The sequence below is a fragment of the Myotis myotis genome, unplaced genomic scaffold (assembly GCF_014108235.1).
Source record: "Myotis myotis isolate mMyoMyo1 unplaced genomic scaffold, mMyoMyo1.p scaffold_m19_p_18, whole genome shotgun sequence".
Taxonomy (NCBI): Eukaryota; Metazoa; Chordata; class Mammalia; order Chiroptera; family Vespertilionidae; genus Myotis; species Myotis myotis.
The window spans coordinates 38,837,347-38,860,629 of NW_023416322.1; the positions used below are offsets into that span (position 1 = coordinate 38,837,347).

At 53.4% G+C, this 23,283-nt stretch overlaps 1 protein-coding gene across 4 annotated transcripts in view; it reads left to right on the forward strand.

Annotated features, from left to right (window-relative positions):
• The window catches only part of VAV3 (vav guanine nucleotide exchange factor 3), a 167,160-nt gene extending 152,442 nt beyond the window's left edge, over positions 1-14,718 (forward strand). For 2 of the 4 annotated variants that reach the window (XM_036342275.1, XM_036342277.1), the window contains 4 exons: positions 186-315; positions 9,492-9,575; positions 11,854-12,005; positions 12,616-14,718. In XM_036342275.1, the coding sequence (XP_036198168.1) occupies positions 186-315; positions 9,492-9,575; positions 11,854-12,005; positions 12,616-12,653 (404 nt within the window). In that variant the 3' untranslated portion in view covers positions 12,654-14,718. The remainder of the gene's footprint in view (positions 1-185; positions 316-9,491; positions 9,576-11,853; positions 12,006-12,615) is intronic. The other 2 variants (XM_036342276.1, XM_036342278.1) reach the window with 1 other exon arrangement.
• Positions 14,719-23,283: the final 8,565 nt, after the last annotated feature.

Sequence of the window (23,283 nt, forward strand, 5' to 3'; positions counted from 1 at the left end):
GTCACAGGGCAGGTGTCCCAAACGCGCCAACGGCAGGGGCGAATGTTACCGTTCCATAGGCTTATGGAAAGTTTCGCACCGAATGGCCCATCCTCATACATATGTCAGTGTGTGTGAAGGAGTCCATGCGTTTGAGAACCGACCTGGCCTTGTTAACAACGACCTTTTATTCTTCTTGCCCTCAGGAACTTGTGGAGTATTACAAGCACCACTCCCTGAAGGAAGGGTTCCGGAGCTTGGATACCACCCTCCAGTTTCCATACAAGGAGCCAGAGCCCGCAGCTGGACAGAGGGGCAGCAGGGTGGGCAGCAGCTGTGAGTACTGCCCTCTAACGGGTGGAGGCACAGAGCATTCAGTTCTTTCTTCCAGAGTTTGAGATCTAAACCAGTTAACACGCGAATGCCTTTAGCAAGGGGTTTCTCCAGCTAAGCAGAGTCAGACAGACCGACAGGTTTAAAACGTTTCCAGATACGGTTCTTGGTGCCAAGTTAAAAACCATGTTTGTATTCAGAGCTCCAAATGTAAAGGGTATGTTAATATGTAAGTTTTGTACTTTTCAGTGACTTTTACATCAGCCACACTTTTTTTTAAACTCCTCAACAGAGGATATGTTTATTGATTTTTTTTTAGAGAGAGGGGAAGGGGGGAGAGCAAGACAGAGAGAGAGAGAGAGAGAGAGAGATATCAATCGGTTGCCTCCCATAAATGCCCCAACCTAGAATCAAACTTGCAAAGCAGAAACTGAGGGAGAAGTAGGTGTCGTCAGACCCTTCAGTGTACAGGATGATGCTCCAACCAACCGAGCCACATGGGCCAGGGCAGCCAGCCTCTTTTTCTTTTACACATGTCTGCGGTCATAGTGCCATTTGGGCAGCAGTATTTAAGCAAGGCGCATGCCCAGCTCTCTCATCTCCTGTGATCCTGTTTAAAGATGACTTCCGGATCATGTTTCCTCTGTCGCCAGTATTGCTGAAAGCATACAGTAGCCACTGTCTTTTGGATCGAGCACTGGTCATCAAAGATTAGCATGCAGACCGCCAGCAGGTTCTGGTTGGATGTGAGCTCAAGGCAGACACTTTTTTCTCATCACCGCTTGATGTCATACGATCTTCCTGGAGGTAGACAGAGCTTGTAGAGAGACCATCGTGATGAAAAATGTTGGGAGTAAAGTGTGATTTCATTCTCTTAGTTTGATACCTTTTTTTAAAAAAACACCATAAAACTGTTTTGGAGGCTGAGCACAATTTTATTACTCCCAGAATGCTTAGCCTAAGCAAAACTGGGATTTCCAGAGGTATTTCAAAAAAGAATTTACATCTGTGCAATAGAACTTCAACTCCCCCCATCCCCCCCAAAAGCAGAAACTGAGGGAGAAGTATGTGTCGTCAGGGCTCTAACAGTGTCCGTAAAATCTTACACGTGTCCCATAAGCAAACGTTCAGGTGATTTGTCACACGCACTGACAGGCTTGGTGTTTATTTGAATAACGTCATAGCTATTCTCTTCGCAAGGATTCCTGACAGACGACCAGTCAAGGTAGTCACAGCACACTCGAGATTGGAACTTCCAACGCCGATTAGAAGTTATCTTTCTATCTTTTAGCCCAGTGTTACCCAGGTATCTTAGATTCTCAGGCAGGTGGAGGAGTTCTACGCTTTTCTGTCGGGTGATCAGAGAGGAGGTCGCTCATGAAGTGACCGGGAAGAAGCGAGTTAGTGCTTCATTAGTAGGAATGCACCATGGTCTACACTCCAAGACCATCCGACCGTTCCCCCGTCACAGGATTATAACCTTCACGCAAATCTGTGATTCTGCCCCGATGCTTTGTTTATTTATTTATTTGTTTGTTTTGTTGTTGTTGTTGTTAATCCTAAGCTGAGGATATTTTCCCACTGATTTTTAGGAAGAGTAGAAGGGAGAGGGAGAGGCGGAGAGAAACATCGATGTGAGAGAGACACATTGATTGGTTGCCTCCCACACACACTCTGACCAGGGCCAGGGAACCTGCAACCGAGGTATGTGCCCTTGATCGGAATCGAACCCAAGACCCTTCAGTGTGAGGGCCGATGCTCTATCCACTGAGCCGCACCGGCTAGGCTGCCCCAATGCTTTACTGACCTGGTGCTGACTCTTTCTGCTGCACTGGCTGCACTGGGAACGCTGCGCTGGCTCTGAGGGCTGCCCCCAGTGCTAGGTATGGAGCACTCAGCCTGGCCCTGCACGTGGTCACACCCAGGAGACGTGGCCGCTACTCTCTCTACCTCTTCAGCTTTTACTGCTACTGCCACTCCTCCTCTCACACAGAAACAGTTCCCTGTGTTTGTAAGAGTTGGGTAGAGCCACTGACTTTAACTCAGCAATTTAATCTTCGCCTTTATGATTTTTTCGGTAGACCTTGCTTATCCAAGCTCTGCGAAGGGTAACCCTGAGTGAAAGCCCTGCCTCTGTGTACGTGCCTCGCCTTCGGGGCTGGCCCGGCTGTGGTCGGGGGGATGCTGGGTACCCCGTATGAACGTGTGTGCGGGATGTGTGTGCCCACCTCTGCTCAGTAGCACCTAACGCAGCTTTCACCAAGAGGGTTGCCGGGGACCGTGCGTCCAAAAGGCCCCCGAGCAGCCAGCTGCAGCCAAGAGCCACCCTGTGCCGGGGAGGCTGGACGGAAGTTCCCAGCTGAGAGCTGCTGCTGGTTGTTCTTTGGTTCGGCTGTGATAGGAGAGTCCCGGGCGTGTGGCGGAGGCTGCTCGCTTCTGCACTGTCTGGGTTAGAATGCTCTTACCAACGAGATCGCCAACTCGTTTTCAGGTCAGTGGAATATGATGCGGTTAGGACAGAAGGCCCTCCTGCCAATGCAAAAACAAAAACACCAAAAACACCATGGAAACATCCATAGATTGGAATTACCCAGGAGGCCAGGGGGCATCCAGCACTTCAAGTTTGCAGCCCCTTGTCCACAGGCTCTGCGACTTTATATCACTGGAATGACCTGAGTGTTTCCGAGGGAGAAGGAGAGAGAAAGGACGAGGCGAGAATAGAGGGGGGACTCGGGCAGACAAGGGAAGACAAGGGAGCTGTTTGCTTCCCTGGAAACCGCAGTGACTCCATGGGAGACCCTCTGCCCTGTGCTGTGGGCCTGTGAGCATGCCTTTCTGTCCAGCAGTGGTCCCAGCAAGCCGGCCCGAGGCCACGGACCGTGCCCCCAAGGGCTGGTGTGTTTGGAGGGCACCGGGCTGCCTTTGCCTGACTTGCTCCTCCGTGAGCACACTTAATGCTGTTCAGGTCGGACCTTCGGCAAGTCACTTAGCCCGCCGGGGCCTCAGCGCTCTCCTCCGAGGAGGGAGGGATGAGATTAGAGATGTTATTACGCGCTTTTAAAGATAGCGTCTTAGATTGCTTTCTTCGCACATGAGAGGAGGAGGAGGAGAAGAAGAGGAATGTTAATGGACCAATTACACCGGGGAAAGTTGCACCATGAGCGATTTCATAACCACCAGCAGACCTCCGACATTTTGCAGAGTTCTTAATTAATTGGATCACAGAGTAGAGTTGGCTAATTTAAAAAAAAAATGTTGGTTATCGTTATTTAGATAATAGCAAAGGATCTTCTCACAAGAACGTATTAGTTGGAAAAGTTGGAAAAATACAAACCACTTAATCAAGTGATCAGAGTTCACATCACTAATGGGACAGACAGGTGTGATGCACCCCCAGACGTGATTCCCCCCAAACACAGCCCCGCCTCAGTGGTCTGTCTCCAAGAGGCTTCACCTGAGTCTAACTGCGAGGAAATGCCAGGCAAGGCCAAACGGACAGGCCGGCTATTCTGCGCTTAGGGAGTCCACACGGAGGTACTTGAACTCAGGGACATTGTGTGTGCAGGGTATTCTAACATGCTTTAGAAAAACCACCAACATCAGTAAAGGAAGGCCTCAAGAAGCTAAGTCAGGACCAGGGGCCCCTGGGAGACACAGCAGCTGGTAAAGTGCGTGTCGCTGACGTGTGAGAGAGCGTGGGAAGAAGGTGGGCTCGCGAACGAAGTAGAGATTGGCCCGGTCCTCGTGATGTGGTAACAGATACTAGAGCCGTCCTTCAAGCACTGCAAAGGCGGCCCGGGTCGTTGCGGCCAGACCAGTGACCTTGCAGGAAAAAGTGAAGGTCGGAGCCAGGGCTGGGCACGGGCGGAGCACAGGGGCCGGAGCACAGGGGCCAGCGACAGCAGCAGGGCCAGGTCGGAGCCGTGAGGGGGCCAGACGGCTGAGGCCTAACGGGACTTGACTCTGGACGCAGTGGGGAGCCTTGGAGGGACTGAAGCAAAGGTGAGACGTGGTCCCACTGAAGGTTTTCCAGGCGTCCTCTGGCTTCTCTGTTGAAACCAGGACCACGGGGAGAGGGACGAGGTAGAAAGATGGAGACCAGTTGCTCCTGCGCAGTCGGTGACAGATGGGGCCACCGTGGGCCGCCGAGGGGCCGTGCAGGTGCTGTATTTGGAAGGTGACCCAGCAGGTCATTCTCACACATCCCGTGTGAGCTGGAACAGCAGGAAATGGGTTGAGAAGGACTAAGGTTTTTGGCCTGAGTGACTGGAAGGTTGGAGGTTTCTTTTTTAAAAAAAGATATTTTTATTGATTTCAGAGAGGAAGGGAGAGGGAGAGAGAAACATCCATGATGAGAGAGAATCATGGATCGGCTGCCTCCTGCACGCCCCACACTGGGAATCGAGCCTACAATCCGGGCCTGTGTCCTGACCGGGAATCGAACCCTGACCTCCTGGCTCACAGGTTGACACTCAACCACTGAGCCAGGCCGGCCGGGCAGGTTGGAGGTTTTTCAGGGAGGGACTCAGCTGGAGCCCAAAGGCTCGCCGGAGCTTTCTCGAAGCAGAATGAACAGTCGCCACATCTCTGTTTCCGTGTGCCTGTCTCTTCGCTGATTTGTAAGCTCCCGTGAAGTCAGACTTGTCTTACTTGTCGCGTCTCCTGTAGCTCCTAACACAGCACTTTGCAAGCTTGTAGTTATCTAGTAAACGTCTGCCGACTCTTTTCGGAGAGTAAGGATTTAGACTCCATACACTTGATGCCTCTAAGTCATCTGAAACCCCTGGAGATGTCAGGGGTCCTAATTTCCGTATTAATAGGGAAGGCCTCAGACCTCCTGGTGTTTCTCGTGAGTGGCCTCCCGTGTTGAGCACTGCCTACAAAGCACTTGTTCCCTTTTTCTAATGATTCCTGATCCACGTTGTTCTTGTTATATCTGGATTTCATGTGAAAGGAGATTTGACCACTTACGTCCCCATTCAGTGAAATGAAACCAATCTGAATTATCCCTTATTTTTTTTCAGTGACGATACATAAAATATACAGTAAGCCCTGAACCAGGGGTTTTCTGTTTGTTTCATGGAGGGAGGTGGGAGCAGATACTGAATGCTGCTAGGGTTTAAGACGCAGCCCACGCTCTGAAACCATACCAGGTGAGGGGTCACGGTCCTGATGAAACATTCATCCAGCATGTTCTCTGCTGCGGGCCATCTGTAGACAGTCCTGGTATGAAGAACCTCCTGGATGGCACATCGAAGGGCCCACTTAGCATCCGGTTCTCCGGAAAGCCTCTCGGCTGCTGCAGGGCAGCTGACTCCCAGGGATCCCTGCGCCGATGGCAGGACCATCGGTCCAATTGCCTGACATTTTTACGAACAGCTTTTTATTATGCAAATGAGTGGACACAAGTGGCTGCTACAACTTGGAGCTGAGCGTTAGGCAGTGTCTATCCCAGAGAGCAGTGGGCAGGTGCGTAGGGCTGTGTTCACTTACACACGTCATGGAAGGTCAAGTGGCAGTTCAGGAACGCGGTGGGACTTCCTCACGGGGCCCGAGGAGCAGTGCTGATTGCGCTTGGTCTCCACCGTGTGCACATGTTAAGCGTCACTGAAAATTGAATTTTCATTCGTTCATGAACATGAGCTGTCTGATCAAGGCAGAGCTTATTAATTAAGGCAGCAACTAATTAGCCTTGACAGCCCTAGCGAGTGTGCTCAGTGGTTAGAGCGCCAGCCTGTGCACCAAAGGGTTGTAAGGTTCAATTCCCCCCAGTCGAGGGCAATGTACTTGGGTTGCAGGTCCAATCCCTGACCCAGTCAGGGCATGTGCGGGAGACAACGAATCAGTGTGTCTCTCTCACATCGATGTAGTTTTTTTCCCTCTCTCTCTCTCTCCCTCCCTCACTCCCTCCTTCCATTTCACTCTCTCTAAAAAAAAAATCAATGGAAAAAAATCCTCTGGTAAGGATTAACAACAAAAACAACAAAATTAGCCTTGACAACGAAAGTATAGGCGTCAGGCTGCCATTCATTACGTTTCTGTTCTGTAAACACTGTGCTCTTCCTGTGTCTGGAGTACGTCGGTGCTGTGTGGCTCCCTTTCTTGGTCAAGTCTCAGAACTGAATAGCATTCCGTAATGATTTGCCAATCAGTCGATTATGGCTATGCTGATAGACTCGATTCCCAGTGTATTTACTCAGCAGATGACTTCCGTTTCAGTTAGAGTTTCAGGACTTGGGACTTCGTTTGTTTAACTTGGAGATCATATTTGCTTCTATTCTTAGAGAAATATTGTCACTAGACAGTGGGCCACTTACTTGGCAACGCTCCACGAACGTTAGTGTGCACAAGGCACCAGGCGTGTGGAAAGTAAGCGGAGACCCCCCCCCCCCCCCGGATGTGGGGTCTCGCCCAGCCAGGTCCTGTCTGCAAACGGGAGTGAAACATGTTTGAGGAAGGAAGGGAGGCCCCCACCAGAGCATGCAGTTTGCAAATGACGACAGAGATCTCCGCGTTGACTTTCGGTGGTCTAGGTGGGCCCAGTTATGAATAGGAGACTTGTTTTTCTCAAGAAGGGTCCCCAAATGACGGGATGCCCAGCAGGCAGAACGTGCGCAGTATTGGGTGGTGGCGTGCATGTCAGGCCGGGAAGACAAGGGCCAGGAGATGAGAACCCCTCCAGGCTCCTGTTCAAACTCCTCGCTGGTTCTGACCCTCACAGCATCGGTGTTGGTAGAGCAGGTGGGGTCTGTGTGTGTGGAAACAGGTGGATCCGTTCCTAGTGTGGGTAGAAACACGTTCTGCAGGTTGAACCATGCTGCGCAATAGCTGCATCAGCACCGCATTCTGACATGGCTCACGTCTAGATCTAACCCACACTTCCCCAGGAGAACGTGTTATCTGGTATGCCTGTCGCCAGAGGCGCCAGGCATTTACAGGCTGTGTTGCCAGCTCAAGAATTAAGGACCTGAAGGCAGTGGAAATGGATGTCTCGGGAGGGTGGTGACGATAAGTCACGCGACTCTGCGTCTAAAGTGGGAAGCGTCCCGACCAGGCCTTAACCAGCTGCCTGAGAGCTCTAGCTGGGCGGCGGGAGAAGTGGAGCGCGTCCCTCTCAGGCATCCAGCGTGGTGCCTGCCAGGAGACCTACCGTCTGTAATAGCCGGTCAGCAGCGCAGAAAAAATGACAGTTATTGTAGGAACATCATTGGTAGATGCAGGCGGTCAGGGACCCTGGGGAGTAAGACCCAAGCATAACTGGCCTTCTGCCCTGGGCGTGTGCTGGCTTTCGTTGGAGTCTTCATTGAGCAGGTGAAGCGAGCAGGTGAGCTAGGCGAATAGGAGGAGGAGTCCTGGGAGCTGGCAGAATGAAAGACCCCGCTGAGAGACTTGTCCGCTCAGCAGCTTCAGCGTGCGGCCCTGGGCCCCAGCCCGCATCCAGTGGCGACGCAGAAGCCAGATAAGCTGGTCCCCGCTCCTCCGAATAACGGATCATGGGGGAGGCGACACAGGAGCACGCGGAGTCATTAGCAGTGGAGCCGGGAGGGCCATGACGTAAGCGCCCACAGATGGCCGGGAAGGACGGGGAGGGGACAGGTGTCCGGCTAGATCAGGGAAGGCTCGCGGAAGGGACCCGAGCTGGGCGTCGGCGACAAGGAGTAGGGTTAGCAGAGGAGCGGTGACGGAGCAACATTTCGAGGTGAGAATCCAGCTGAGGGTGCAGGGGTGTTGGGAAACGGGCCTGGGTGGAGGGACTTTGGGGCAACGGCCAGAGATTGGGTTCTGGAAGCAGGACCGGGCAGCCGTGGCTTGTCCTGGGTTTCACGTTGAGGAGAACACGCGAGTCTGTGTTTACAATGTGTGGCCAAGAAGCAGCATTTAGAAAGGACGGAAGGAAAGAATGTCCAAAGCAAGAAGGCCAGCTGGGAGGCCGTACACGGGTTTGCGAGGATGGTTTGCGAAGAGAACCCAGAAGTCGTATTGGAAAAGGACAGAAACATGGGAGACTGAGCGAGATGATGGGGAGGAAATTCCGTTTCAGGATGAGTTTCAGACGAGGGAAATCAGAGATAATGGTCGTACCTCCCAGCAGCATCATGGAGGTGTTTGAGCTCACAGAGTGGGACCCAGGTGAGGGGCAAAGGTACATCCAACAATCCGTTCCACGCGTTGGGGGAAAGTTCAGATTAGAGTGAAGCTAAGGCCTAACCCTGGGGAAATAACTCCCTTAAGATTATATTTTATTTTTTTAAAAATATATTTCTATTGATTTCAGGGAGGAAGGGAGAGGGAGAGAGATACAAACATCAATGGCGAGAGAGAATCATTGATTGGCTGGCTCCTGCACGCCCCCCACTGGGGATCGAGTCTGCAACCCGGGCCTGTGCCCTTGACCAGAATCGAACCCGGGACCCTTTGGTCCACAGGCTGACGCTCTACCCACTGGGCCAAACCGGCCAGGGCTTAAGGTGATAATGTTGTCGATGAGGTTTAAGAGGATCCTAATTGTAGCCACGTGGCACGGATGCCAACGCGGATGGCTCGGAAAAGCCTTTCTTTTGAGCATCCAGTTGCTTAACATTTCGCTTCCTCCCCACAACTTTGTGGGGGATACTTCCTTTCTCTCCCAGATGTGGTAAGATTCGGAGCGGTCCCTGTCTCATTTCTGGAGAAAGTTAGCATGGGCACGCGTAGTGGGGCGGTGGTGGGGTGGGGGTGAGTGGGTCCAAACACACCTGGACACGTGAGTGGATTTCTTAAGTTGTAGAAGGCTCCACCCTGCAGGCTCTTGTTCAGAAGTTTTGGCGGGAAGGATGGTTTACACGGAGAATGTGCAGGCTCCCCGTCTCCCGGAGGTGACAAGGCGGGGACCCACCACATCCAGAGGAGACGGTGGAAGGATTCCGAGTGGCACCCCGGAGTGGGGTGCTGTGCTCACCTGTAACGGGACAGACAGCCCCGAATTGGCAATCAGCACGGAAAAGGGTCTTCATTTAGAAACAATGATAAAAAGACGCAAAGTGAGCGCGAGTGAAGGTTGAGGTCCCAGCTTTGACGCGACAGTTTTCCTGTGATTATAGACAACGGGGCAGTTGTGTCAAGATGTTTTTTTTTCTTTTGCTGACAGCTAAATGTTCTTTTTGCTTCTCTCTCCCTCTCTCTCTCTCTCTCTCCCTCAGCCCCCTCTCTGTTCTGTGGGTTTTCTCTTGTCCCTCCTCCAGACTTCAGCTTTGTCCCCCCTTCCTCCACTCCTTTCTGGTCAGGTACTGCTCCACTGCTTGTCCGTGTCGTTTCCATTTGCTTCTGTTTGCAAAGAAAACAGTGTGCTTTCTCTGTGTGGCTTCCCATGTAGATGCATCTCTTCCCCAACAGCCCAGGTCACATTCGCACCTGCACCTCCCTCCCCTCTGTCGCAGCCTCACTGCTTGCCATGGCATTCCCCTCCTCCAGTGTGTGTGCGTGCGTGAGTGTGCATGTGTGCGTGCGTGTGCGCCCGTGTGTGTGTGCGTGTGTGTGTGTGTGTGCGCGCGCGCGCTCCCATTCTGTATTTCAGCAAGACAGTTTCTATTCAGCCCGTCGGGAGAGGTGGGGGAGGGATGAGGGCCAAGCGTATAAAAAGGGCGTGGAATACTCTATAAACCCATCAGTTTCTTTAAGGATCAGAAATTTTAGTTGAGAAAAGCCAGTGTTTAGAAAATAAATAGAACACAAACCCCCACTGGGTCTCCAAATGTAAGAGTGAAATTCAGCACAGGTGGCCCGAGGATGACTGTGCCCATCGTTTTGTGTCTGGGTATTTTTGCCTCAGTTTCTGTCATTAGCCAGAGAATGGAATCGTTATTCATGGGACGTCAAGGAGAGTAGGTTATGGCTGGATAAAGGATGTATCCTTACAGATTTAAAAACATTAACTTCTAAGTCCCAGCAGAACCATTTAGAACTAGGAGGGCCTTAGAAGTCAGTCACCTGGTACACACCTCTCGCTTCACAGGTGAGGAAAATGTAGCCTCCAGAACCTCAGAGAGGCAGGCCAGGCCTCGCGGCCCAGTCGATAATTGGCTTTTTCCATCACGGGTATTTTTATGTGCGCCCATCTAAGGCGTGCCCCATAATTCAGTAAGAAAACTATTCAAGTGGGTTTTGTCTGAGCAGTAAAATAAAACGACCTGTTTTTACTCCCTTTATACTTCTGAAATCTACAGCATTGCTATTTGTTTACCTTATGATTGACAGCTGGAGACTAAAAATATTTCTATCGTTGCGAAGCCACGAATGCCAGGCCAGGGGGCCCTGTGGCCACGTGCGCAGGCTCTGCCGGGCGGCTCAGGTGGCCACCTCGGCCGCCCGGGCTCTGGGCACTGTTACAAACACAGGCGCGTGGTGTTTCCTGTTTGTTTCTTTTTCTTTTACTTCAGTTCCTTCCATCCCAGGTGAGTGATTCTCAGAATCACTGAACATATAATTGAAAACACTTTATAACCCCAAAGAGCAACAGGTAGAGAAGTGGATATAAAGACATGCTCTGAAACACGAGATGCGAGCAGATGTGCAGCTCGAATGCGTTTTCCTTTCAAGACAGGTTTGGGCAGGGAGTCAGGGAGCTCCTGGTAACACAGCAGGTCAGCGTCAACCATGACAGCAATCTGAGTATAGGAGGTGAGCACGCTGACGTCATTTTGTAAAGAAATATGTTCTTATTGATTTTTAGAGAGAGGGGAAAGGAGAGGGAGCGAGAGAGGGATAGAAACGTCAATAATGAGAGAGACTCTTTGATTGGCTGCCTCCTGCACACCCCCACCCCCACCACCCCCTGCACAGGATCAAGGCTGCAACTGGGCATGTGCCCTGAACAGGAATCGAACCGTGAGCCCACCGACCTAGCTGACACCATTTTAATTACCTACGTCAGTGAAGGTTGTCTGTGAGGCAGGATTCATTGGAAAGAGAAGACAAATTGTGTTTGTGGAAACCTGATTTAAGCTTCTTCACCTAAGTGGAATTATATGTAAAACAGTAACTGAGTTTAGCCCCACATAAGTTTAGCAATAACAACAAAGAGGCCGGCTGGGGGAGGAAGTGCCATTTAACTGGAAGCGGTGAACGGGACTCCGCAGGAGACCTTCTGAGCAAAAACAAAGTGGTTGTTTGAGTCTTAGTCCTAAAAAGTTACGGGTGAACGGAAAGCTTTCTGCCTTTGCGGTTCTGGTAAGAGGCAGAATGTGTGGCATCGGTAGGAAGTGCATGCTAGCTCTTTCAGGTCCTTTCTCCTCAGATAGGAACCTTTTCTAAACAAAAAAGAGCCTGTTTTGTCGTTTTGAAGAATGTGAGAACAGACCGTGGCCTTTAGACTTTAGACAGTGACCTTGACCACTGATTGCCCTAAAGCCATCCTGCTGCTCGCTCCCGGGCTGCCTGCCATTGTCGCTGTCCGTCCGAAGTCACACCTCCGCATTGTGACAGCATCACTGACGCTCGCTCACCCACTTAGCCCCTCGGGGTCCTCACCCCGCAAATCAGCGACTCCCCGTCCTGTCTCCACAGTGCTGAGCCCCAAGGTGCTGGGCATCGCCGTGGCGCGCTACGACTTCTGTGCGAGGGACATGCGCGAGCTGTCCCTGCTGAAGGGGGACGTGGTGAAGATTTACACCAAGATGAGTGGCAATGGCTGGTGGCGAGGAGAAGCGAACGGCAAGGTGAGCTCTCCCTCTCGTGCGCTCGTGCCCGTGAACGAAGGTCATGGCAGCTGCAGGCCCCCCTCGAGCTGCTGGGGAGCAGCCCTCCCCCGGCAGCCTCCCCTCCCAGAACTCCGGCTCCGGGCCCTGCTGGTGTTTCTTACCCCCAAGAGGCCCGCGAGAAAAATGCGCTGAGGGACTGTGATGGTGGCATGAGCGCAGGTCACCTGCGCGAGGGCGCGGCTCCTGGTGGGCTGAGGGTTGAGGAGCGTCAGTCCCTCGGCCTCGGAGCAGAAACTTGCTGTGCAGAACAGACGGCCTCTCCAGGCTGCTGATCTCAGTTGGGAGGAATGGGACCCAGTACCGCTGTCTTCATAGCCCGCTCTGTTCTGTGGCAGAAAGAGGACTCATTCCATACCAGAGCCTGTGTCCTCCTTCATTTGCATATTCATTTGTGTGCCAGCCAATGGGAACTCTGTCCCGCTCTAGGAGCCCCTGAGCCTGCCTTGCCCGCCTGCACTGGGTATAAAACTCCAGCTTAACGGGTGTCAGGGAAACAGCATGCCGGGCGCAGACCCCTCGAGGGGCAGGCGTGAAGTCGCGTGGCTCACTGGCTGCTTCTCTCCTGTAGGTGGGCTGGTTTCCGTCCACGTACGTGGAGGTGGATGAGTAGGTGCCGGTCCAGCGTGGCTCCGCCCAGACCCTTCCGAGGCGGACAGACCGAAGCCTGCACGGCTGTGAACGAACCCATGTGTTTCAAAAGCTGCATTTCCGGCTATTCCACGTCCCCCTCCTGAGTCTTAATCCTGGGGTCCAAATGCTGGTGCTGACAGACAGCTGGGCACGGGACAGCGACCACTGGGTCATTGTCGGGGCCAGGGCAGAGCCTGAGCTTTCTTTCTCCCCCAAAGAGCCCAGCAAACACATGGTTCGTCTTTCCACGTCCTCCATCCGGCCCGACCCATGATGCCGCCATCAGGACACGCTTCCCGCCGGTTTCTTCTCACCAGAATTCTTTCATGGTCCAAAGAAGCAGAGTTCAGTGTTGCCCTTCCCAGCACAGAGCCCGCGAGAGCTCCGCCGTCGGCAGCCAAAGGAGGGTCCAGTATGACTCCTCGTCTTCAAGGGCCTCGTGGGGGCTCGTGGCGAACACTCTCATTCCGCTTCTCACCGGTTGTCCCGGCCACAGCGGAAGAGAGCGCGTAGTGCGAGCGTCTCCCTGGGAGGCCCTCCCGCCCCGTGGCCGCCTCGGGTTGTTTCGGAGACGTGCTCTCCCGCTTGGTGAAGTCACCTTGGCTGGGTGGGGCCAGGCGGCCGCGGGGAACCTGAGTGAGGACGCTTTGTCTACAGAAGCAGAGTAAGGGCTACATGTCTATGAGGTCATTGGACAGGAGCGACATCTGTTGACACCGCCTTCTTTCTCCCCTGCCCCCAAACCACCGCCCCCCCTTCCCCCCAAAAAAAGACCGAGGTAGGAGGGAGTTGCCGGTCTCCCTCTTCCCAGAGTATTTACAGCAGCACAAGCACAAACCAGTTTGCCGAGGGTTTGGGAAGGAAAGCACAGCGGGGTCCTGCCTGCATTTCTGGGCCCGGAGGGTCACGAGGCATTTCCGGGCTTCCTCGGCGTGGCCCCCAGCTTCCCACCGAGGGTCTCCCCACCCACCAGCAGCCCCTGTCGGAGGGTGTGAGCCACTGGAGAGATGAGTTTCTGCAGTGGATTGATTTGACCAAGCCTTCACTTTTTATGTGACGTGTTCTCTCTGTGATACACAGAGGCCCGGCCAAGGCAGTCAGGTGAAGACACTACGCAGCCCTTTCCCGATGAAATGGTTTCTCTGTAGCACAAGGTCCCGTCCAGATGAGATCCAGGGGGTGTTTCGGGTTTGAAGAAAACCCAGCATGAGAAGCATTAACTTAAGGAGCCAAACTGGGAGCGCCCAGTCGGAGGCTCTGGATCATGTCTGACGTGAGGGAGGTGCCACCTGCTCGCCCCCCGACCCTCAAATTCCAGAACCTACTGTTCAATGCCCACCTCCCCCTGTAGAGACCCCCGGGGCTAGGCCTTCTCAGATAGGATAGAGTCGGGACCTTTACCTCAGAATTATGTAAACTGTGATTGTGTTTTAGAGAAATTACTATTTGCTAAAACCAGTTAGAGTTGATTGTGTGTGTGTGTGTGTGTGTGTGTGTGTGTGTATGTAAATGACCATGGAGGGGAATTTTATAGACGTCTGTGCAGTAGACTTGTGCCCTCACGGTGTGTCCCCGTCTTACCTGCAGCTGTGAGTCGGGGAAGGTTCGTCTGTCACGGTCTGTGGTCAGGGAAGCAGCAGCGTCACGCGCGGAAACACCCCTGGGCGGGGTGGGAGCGGGTGTTGCTGCTGCAACCGCTAGACTCCCTTCCTCACCAGTGGTGTGTGGTCTTCCTGTTGCATTTCACGGGCCTGGGGGCGGCCCCTAGCAGAGGAGGTCGGAGCCCCTCTCACGATGCCGCCCGGCGTCTCTGTCTGCGTTCAGCGCTCCGTGTGGACACGGTCAGTGTGCGGGTTGGTGTCAATTTCTCATACCAAAGACAGAAGTCAGTGTTCATCCACATGCTTTGTCTTGCCCGTATGCAGCCTTGTGTACTATGGTGGGTTAGAGTGCTGTTTCATTTTGTAGTATTTTGTAAATATGTCAATACAATAAATAGTTACTACATGCAATAAATTGACGTCTTGAGAGCTGAAGAGTCTTTCCATTGAATGATTCCCTAATTCGACTTACAGCAGCCCCCCCCCCTTATCCATGGGGGGTATATTCCAAGACCCCCAGACCCCTATTTCATTTGTCCTATACATACATTCCCATGATAAAGTTTAACTTATGAATTAGGCACAGTAAGAGATGGACACGAATAACTAATAGTAAAATGGGACAATGAAAAGGATACACTGAGAGAAAAGTTACGTGACCGCAGCCTCGTTGTGTAAACTAAGGGCGACTTGAACACAAGCATCGTGAGACGTGACAGTTGATCTGGTCGCCTGATGGCCACTGAGAGACCGACAGGCCGGTAGCAGCGTTCACAGTGTGAGACGCTGGGCAGAGGATGAGTCGTAGCCCGGCCCAGACGGAGCAGAGCAGCGGGGTCTCCTCATGCTGCACGGAGTGGCGTGCACTTTAAATCTTATGAATTGAAGACTTCTGGGATTTTCCATTGATTTTCATACCTTGGGTGTCTGTGGGTAAACGGCTACCATGGAAAGTGGGGGGACTGCGGAATTCCAACCTCATCATAAACATGGGAAGAGAAGGCCTGATTTTGAACAGGTAGCTCCCGGGTTGTGGCCGTCACATGGCGCTCTCCCTGTGTTTGTCCAAATTCCCTCTTTATAACGGTGCCAGTGGTATTGGATTAGGGTCCCATACTTCCGCAGTATGATTTCATCTTAATTAGGTGCATTTGCCACAACCCTCTTTCCAAAGAAGTTCACATTTTGAGGTACTGGGGATAAGGGTTTCAACTTACAAATTTTGGGGGACACAAAACCTATAACAGCTCTCTCCCTTGCACTCTCAGATTATTAGCTTCCTAAAGATACAAAAGCTTCAGCAGTGTGGCTCAGCGGTTGAACGTTGTCCCATGCACCAGGAGGTCACTGGTTCGATTCTCAGTCAGGGCACGTGCCCAGGTTGCGGGCTTGATCCCCAGTAGGGGCTGTGCAGGAGGCAGCCGAGCGATGCTTCTCTCTCATCGATGTTTCTATCTCTCCTCCCTCCCTCTCCCTTCCATTTTCTGAAATCAATAAAAATATATTTAAAACAAAAAACCACAAAGAGCAGCAGGGATGGGGTGCATCGTGGGAAGAGAGATGTGCGCGCGGGAGAGGCGGAGCCACACGTGTCCACAGAACGTGTCCGGGTCTGTCCAGCTCAGCCTCAGGGGTGCGGTAAGGGACGGACTTCAGTGGAAGTGGCAGGAGTTGCCAACAGAAACAGCGCTTCTCCCGCTGCATTTCGCAGCCTCTCGGGCTGTCGGCCCCACGTGAATCCCCCCTGGTTTTCTCACCGTCTGTGTCGGGATCACACATCTTCTCACCAGGAGAGCGAAGCGCTTAACCACCTTCCTGGGATGAGCTCATTAGGAACAAGCAACCTGCTTCAATGAGTTAATGAAACGCTCCCGGGTCCTGTGCAGAATATGGCGAAGGGAGGAACAGTGGGAAGAGGGGCAGTGCCCTCAGCATGTATCACACTTGACGGTGAGGCGTTCTTGCCTGGGTGGTTTCCACTCGTGAAGTGAGATGCAGTGAATCTACGTCAGTGCAGAAGAAGCTGTCTTCTTCACCTTTATTCAGTCTGTCTGGTCTACGCATGCTACTCAGTTCCTTTTGCGTTTTCCTGCTGGACATAATCCTATTTTTAAGTCTTGCCTCAAAGATGATATTGAGTAGATATCAGAGTGTGTGTGTGTGTGTGGCGGGGGGGGGGGGGAGTTGGTGGGAGGGTACATGAAGGCAAGTGGAGGATAAACCCTAAATTAACAACCCTGGTGCCAAGTTCGAAGCCATTGAACAGAAAGATGCAAGCAAAAAGCTGGTGTACTCTCTTGGGACTTCTCAGCACAGCCCCAAATACAATTAAAATTGTGCAAGAAGCCAAACTTAAACTTGTAATCGCATAGCAAGTTATTTTTAAAACAATTAGCAGTTTCAAAGTTCTTACGATGTTAAAAGTACATACATTTTTTTTTCCAAGACAGTTTTGCAGCACAGCTAATGGGCAAGTGGGAAGAGCCCAGAAATGGGAATACATCAAAGCAGACGCCAGTGTTGGCCACTTCCACTGACGGGCCAGGAGCCTCTGGGGGGGTCCTGCAGACTCCCCGAGGCTCAGTTCCTCAGAGGAAGGAGGAAGGCATCAAAGTCGATCCCTTCTGGGCCTACTTCCCTTTGTCACATTCTCCCAATCTGCATCAGACATTTATTTGCTAAGGATTTAGCAAATCAAGTTTGTACACAGCACCAATAGAGAACTGAGGCTCCAACAAAATTGGGGTGCATCAGTCTTTCTTTTTTTAAAAAAAATATATTTTATTGATTTTTTTTACAGAGAGGAAGGGAGAGGGATAGAGAGTTAGGAACATCGATGAGAGAGAAACATTGATCAGATGCCTCTTGCACACCCCCTACTGGGGATGTGCCCGAAACCAAGGTACATGCCCTTGACTGGAATCAAACCTGGGACCCTTCAGTCCGCAGGCCGACGGTCTATCCACTGAGCCAAACCGGTTAGGGCACATCAGTCTTTGTTAACATCTCCACTCCCTCTACCTCACTCCCAAGTCAGCCTCCTCGCACTGGGCAGGAGCCCCACCGGCATCCCTACTCCCATTTCTGCTCCCGAACACAATTTGATTGTCATTCTCCAGAACTCTGCAACAGCTTCTGTTTGTTCAATGCGTGTATGGAGGGCTGACCCACATGCACGGGCGCTGGGGACACGTGGTGGGCAAAGCAGACAGTTTTCTGCTCTGATAGGGCCTACGTTATATAGGGAGACAGACAGTCAGTGAATGCACGTGGCGGGATGCACAGGACGTGGTAGATGCAATGGAGAAAGTGGAAGCAGAGGAAGGCGACAGTGAGAGGACGGTGCTAATTTAGACACGGCCGCCGTGGAGGGCCTCTCTGGGGAATATTTGCACGGAGACTGGAGAAGGGCGGAAGGAGTCATGTGACTCTCCGGTGCTGACCTGCAGGTGGGGGGAAGGGCTTGTGCAGATTCCTGGGGCGGGTGAGCTTGGCTCGGTTCCTCTGAGCACCGGCATGTGGGTCTGTGTTTGCAGAGCAGACTGAACAAGGCAGCGGCAGGCGGCGAGGGAGAGAGCTAATTTTGGGATCAGATCATGTAGGTCCTTGCAGGTAATGGCAAGGACTTTAGGTTTTATTTTTGGAAAAAAACCACTGGAGAGTTTTGAGCAGGGAAGTGACATCACCAAACTGGCGTTTTCAAAGTCTCATTTTGGCTGGTTGGTGACATGTCACTGACGGGAGAGGAGACAGGAGACGGAGAAGCCGTGAGCATGGGGCACACCCAGGCGAGGAGTGCGGGGGGCCCGCACTGGGAGGGCATCACGGGGTGAAAAGCACTGGGATTCGGGTATATTTTGAAGCCGCTTGGCCTTGATTACGGCTTGAATATGGAATGAGGGGGAAGAGAGAACCACAGTGGCTGATGCCAACATCTGGCGTAAATGGGAGACGCTGAGGCGTCATCTGCGGGAGGGACGGAGGGGGGGTCGCTGAGACTTGGATGGCGGCTCCTCTGTGATGGGTGACACCCTCGCTGGGAGGCCAGGAAGTCAGGGCGTGGCCACCTTCTTGGGTGAAATGGAAGAGGAGGGGCCCTGAGCTCCCCAGCAGGTGGCCCGGGCAGGCTGGGCCATCAGCATGGGCACGTCCACAGGCTGCTTCGTGGTTCCTTTCTGTTTGTTTGTGTGTAAATCCTCACCCGAGGGTATTTTCCCACTGATTTTTAGAGAGAGTGGAGGAGTGGAGGGGGAGGGAGAGACAGAGACATCGCTGTGAGAGACACATGGATTGGCTGCTCCTGCGCATGCCCCAACCAGAACCAGGGAACCTGCAACCGAGGTACATGCCCTCGACCGGAATCAAACCCGGGACCCTTCAGTCTGCGGCTGACCCTCTATCCATTGAGCCACACCGGCCAGGGCTGCTTCATGGTTCTTGCTTTCTCTGTGTTTTTTTGTTTGTTTGGGGGTTTTTTCTCTGTAATTTTACATTCCCTTTGAACTTTAGCTTTTTGGACCAGCCCAGCCCAGCTCAGCTGTGTGCAGGATGGCCAGCGACAGAAGATTCTGTCCTCATTTGTGCCGGAGGCCTGGAGGGGAGGGGGGCGCGGGGGGGGCGCGGGGGGCGGAGGCGGGGCAGGTGGCAGAGGAGTTTCCTGGGAGCAGGTCCCTTGGGTCCCTGGGCGAATGACTCGGCCCTGCCTGGGCTTCTCGCTCCAGGGAGAAAAGCTTGTGCTTAACCAGGGAGGCGGGGGCAGCCGCGGGGCCTAAGCCTGAGGTCTGGCCGGACGGCCCCTGAGCCACACTCGACCCCGAAAGCCGCCCATGTGCGCGTCATGGGGGACTGGCGTGTGACCAGGTGGGAAGACGTCTCCCAGGTGCCATTATTTTTTTGCACAGGAATTACGGTCCTCTCCTGTAGTCAGAGAAAGGCAGCTCCGCCTGCGCTCCGAGAGGTTAATTTCTTTCCGCCCTTGAATGCGGGGTGGGTTTTCCCCAAGCCCGTGCCCTGGAGTAGTCACGCCTGCAAATGTGCTCATCCCCAGGTCGGCCGGGAGCGATGGGCTGTGGGGAGCAGCCTTTGTCGTGGCTGTTGTTTCCTGCACCTCTAACGAGGGGGCTCTGCCCAAGTCCCGCCCCTGACCAGGGAGCAGGTGGGAAAAATGAACCTTCAATCACTTGCTCCCCTCTCCTCCCCTCCCCTTCCCTCCCTTCCCCTTTTCTCTTCTTCCCTCTTCCCCCCTCCCCCTGCTCTGCCTTCCCCTCTCCTGCCCTCTCCCACCTCCCCCTCCCCTCGCACACAAAACCTCTGCCCAGCTGCTAATGACTGACAGGAACACGAAACCATCTGCTTTATCCATCCTCCCCAAACGGGCCAGTCAGAGGGGCAGGGACGTGGAGAAAACAGGTGGGATTCGTCTTCCCTTTAGTGGTCGGCCTGCTGCTGCACTAACAACTCCTCTGCTTGGGGGAAGATTACTGTTCACATATTCCTTTGGCGCCCTCGCTGGTGTGGCTCAGTGGATAGAGCTACATACAGCCTGTGGACTGAAGGGTCCCAGGTTCGATTCCGGTCAAGGGCACATGCCCAGGTTGTAGGCTCGATCCCCAGTAGGGGGCAGCTGATCAATGATTCTTACTCATCATTGATGTTTCTCTCTCTCTCTCCCTCTCCCTTCCTCTCTGAAAAAAAAAAAAATCCCTCTGGCAAGGTAGTCCGCCTTGGGCGTGACCTGTCTTCCCTGCCCTTTGCCGCCAGAACCAGGAGGTGGAGGGCCCGGGCTGGCTTGGCGCTGCGGGACCTCTGAGTGTGTAAACGGCGGCTTGCTCCGTCTCAGGTGGAAACCGGTGGCTTCTGGCCGCGGGGAAGGGCAGGGACAGTGCCTGGATGCTCCTCAGGACGGTGGCTTCTTCAGGGAGAGGCGCCAAGACTTGGATCAGTTCTCCGACCTGAGAATCCGGAATAGTCCGCCCTCCTCAGTCTGACCAGCGCGGCACCTGCAGGGCAGCTGCCAGGCCCAGGGCCAGACCACAGGGACGCCCTACGGAGCAGGACAGAGCGGTCTGCACGCAGAGAGGGCCGAGGCTTCTGGAACATGCCGCTGGGGCCCGGGACGAGGGGGGATGAAAGCGTGCAAGACGCCGGAGGGTCTGAGCTGGCTGGAGGATTGCCGACTAGAGGGAGGTGCAAGCAGGGACTTGACGAGGAAGGCTGAGTTATCCTCCTCGCGTCAGTGCAGATGCCAAACCAGGCCCATTTGGCTGCAGGAACAGCTGGGCTGGCGCCAAGGGCCTGGCTCCTTACTGGCCGGGCTGGGCCAGAGCCCAGGGAGGGAGCCGCACGTACGGCCGAGGCTGGGAGGGTCGGGCAAGTGGGGGCAGGACTGAGGCTGGAGGCTCCTGGCCAGGCAGACGGGCAGGGCTGGGAGGGGCAGCCACTGGGCCCTGGCTAGGCCCTGCTCGGCTGGGAGTGTGTGTGTTGGGAGAATGTATGTGTGTGTGCATACATGTGTATGTGTGCATGCGTGTGCGTGTGTGTGTGTGTTGGGGACCAGGTTCAGGCAGAGCGATGCTGCAGAGCCAGGAGGTGATAATGAACGGATGTGTTTGGAGGCCCTGCGGCCCACCCATCAGGGCACATCCCTGCGTCTGCGCGATGCCAAGCTTCTCAGAGACAGAGTCATTCATCAGGACAAGCGGTGGCTTCCCTGGTTTCCTGGGGACTTGGTGAGAAGACGGGCCAGCGCTGTCCGGAGCTGCTCCTCTTGGTGGCGTGACTACCCTTTCCGTCCGCGTGATGAGGACGACGCGGTCGTCTGTCTGGTAATTACACAGCACTCTCGTCTTACGGCCTCTCTTAATGTCCCCAGTAACCCCGAGGAATAAATGTTATTTCTCCTCTTTTATAGATGGCAAACTCGAGGTTGAGAAAGGTTAACGACGCATCAAAGGCTGCCCGCTGCTCCGGCATGGCGGTGGGTTACCAGGCCGGCCGTTCTGCTTCCCGTCTCATCCTGTTCCCATCTTCCAATGGTTTTCGGGGTCTTCCCTCCCCGGCCTAGGGCTGGGAGACAGCTCAGGGGCCTGGGTGCTAACCCGGTGTAGCTCAGTCCCCTCCCCGAGGCAATCAAGGTCCTATTTTCTTTTCTGTTTTACATGTACAGGGTCCCCCACGCAATGTGGTTTTGAACAAAATGTTTCTAGGGCTCAACCACAGAGACCACCAGGCACACCTCTCTCCCGTGGGTGTGGAAATGGAACCTTCATCAGTCCCCGTGCAGTACTCAGAGGATTCTCGGCTCTTCGTTCCAGCCGTGCCAGCTGGACACCCTCTCTCCCAGGGGGCTGGCCGCGGGCACTCCTCCAGGTCCAGAGAGCCACGCTCTGAGTCGGTGGGTCTTTCACAGGAGACGTGTCTGGTTGACACCAAGCCAGATGATGTGCAGCCGGGACCGAGGCCCCATCCATGCCTGCCCATGTTCCCGCTCACCTCGAAACAGACAAAGAAAAGGCTGGTGTTTCCATTTGAATGAGATGAAATAATTGCATGTCACACATCCCCTAAGCAGGTTTGCATTTGCTCTCGCTGTAATGACCACATCAGCATTCAGAGAAGCCGCCCCGCGCCCAGTGCAGATGTTGGTCTCTGAGACTGTCATGTTCTTGGTGGCCACAAGGTGTCAGGCGAACATGGCCGTGGGAGGCAGGTGCGGGAAGGTGCTCGGCTCCGAAAATGCCATTGATGAGTTCATTAGCTGAGTCAAACCCTTCCAGCGAGCTTGCTAGAGGGCGGCTGGGGGAGGCTGTGAGCGGTGCCGTGTTGTTGCCCTGCTGACGGAGGTGCCGGACACCAGGGGCTGGAAATCAGATTAAGATGAGAAAATATTGATTGTCCATGCTGGCGTGACTAAGTCCTGAATAATTAAAGGCCGCCGAGTTTCCCAGCTCTTGCTCCAGCCTGCGTTACCATCAGCAACGGGCGCTACCCTGACGGAGTCCCCGGAGTGGCCGGGACTGCGAGCAGAACAGGATCGGTCCGGGAAGCCGTCTCCTCGGAACGTTTGAGGACCTAGGAGATCAGGACCGGGTCTTAGCCACTATCCTGCCATTGTGACACGTGTCCTAGATCGAAATACATTACACAAACAAAGCCGTGTGTCTGAACGTGCGCATGCATGTAGATTTGATCGCTCGGGATTGATTTGAAGGATGGGTAGTAATTAGCAGCGAATCTGACACCCCACCCTCGCTGTTCTCTTAGTCTCCTGAGTGGCTTTCTCGGGATGGGACGGAAGGAAAAGCATCTGTAGGTGATTTTGTCCAAGTAGACATCATGGGACATACCTACCCAAACCTACAAGGTATAGCTTACTGCTCCCAGGCCTTACCAGTGATGGCAAACCTATGACACTCATTTTTTGGTTGATTTTTCTTTGTTAAATGGCATTTAAATATATAAGATAAATATCAAAAATAAATCTTCGTTTTACTATGGTTTCAAATATCAAAAAATTTCTATATGTGACACGGCACCAGAGTTAAGTTAGGGTTTTTCAAAATGCTGACACGCCGAGCTCAAAAGGTTCACCATCACTGCCTTAGACGGTATGTAGCAGCCTTAGGCAGATGTCCCAATAAAACTTTATTTGCAAGAACAGGCAACGAGCTAGATTTGGTCCATGGGTCACAGTTGGCTTACACCCCTCCCTGCCTATATCTTTGTCCATGAAATCTTTCTCCAAAGAGGATCCAGTACTATGGATTTTTTTTTCCTACTAAATCTCGATGATGTTCAAGGTTACCCTCCCCGAGTCAGCAGCCAGACAGGTCTCATTGGAATTTGGGGAGTTTCTAAAGCTCCAAGTCACAGAGAAGCTCCTGGTTCCTTGCCGGCAGTGCCCGTCACTCAGCCAGTTGGAATTCCACTCGCTGCGTCCTCAGAAGCCAATCTTATTTCTCAGATTCCGGAGCAGCAGCTCAGTCTGTCTCTATTCTCAAACCCAT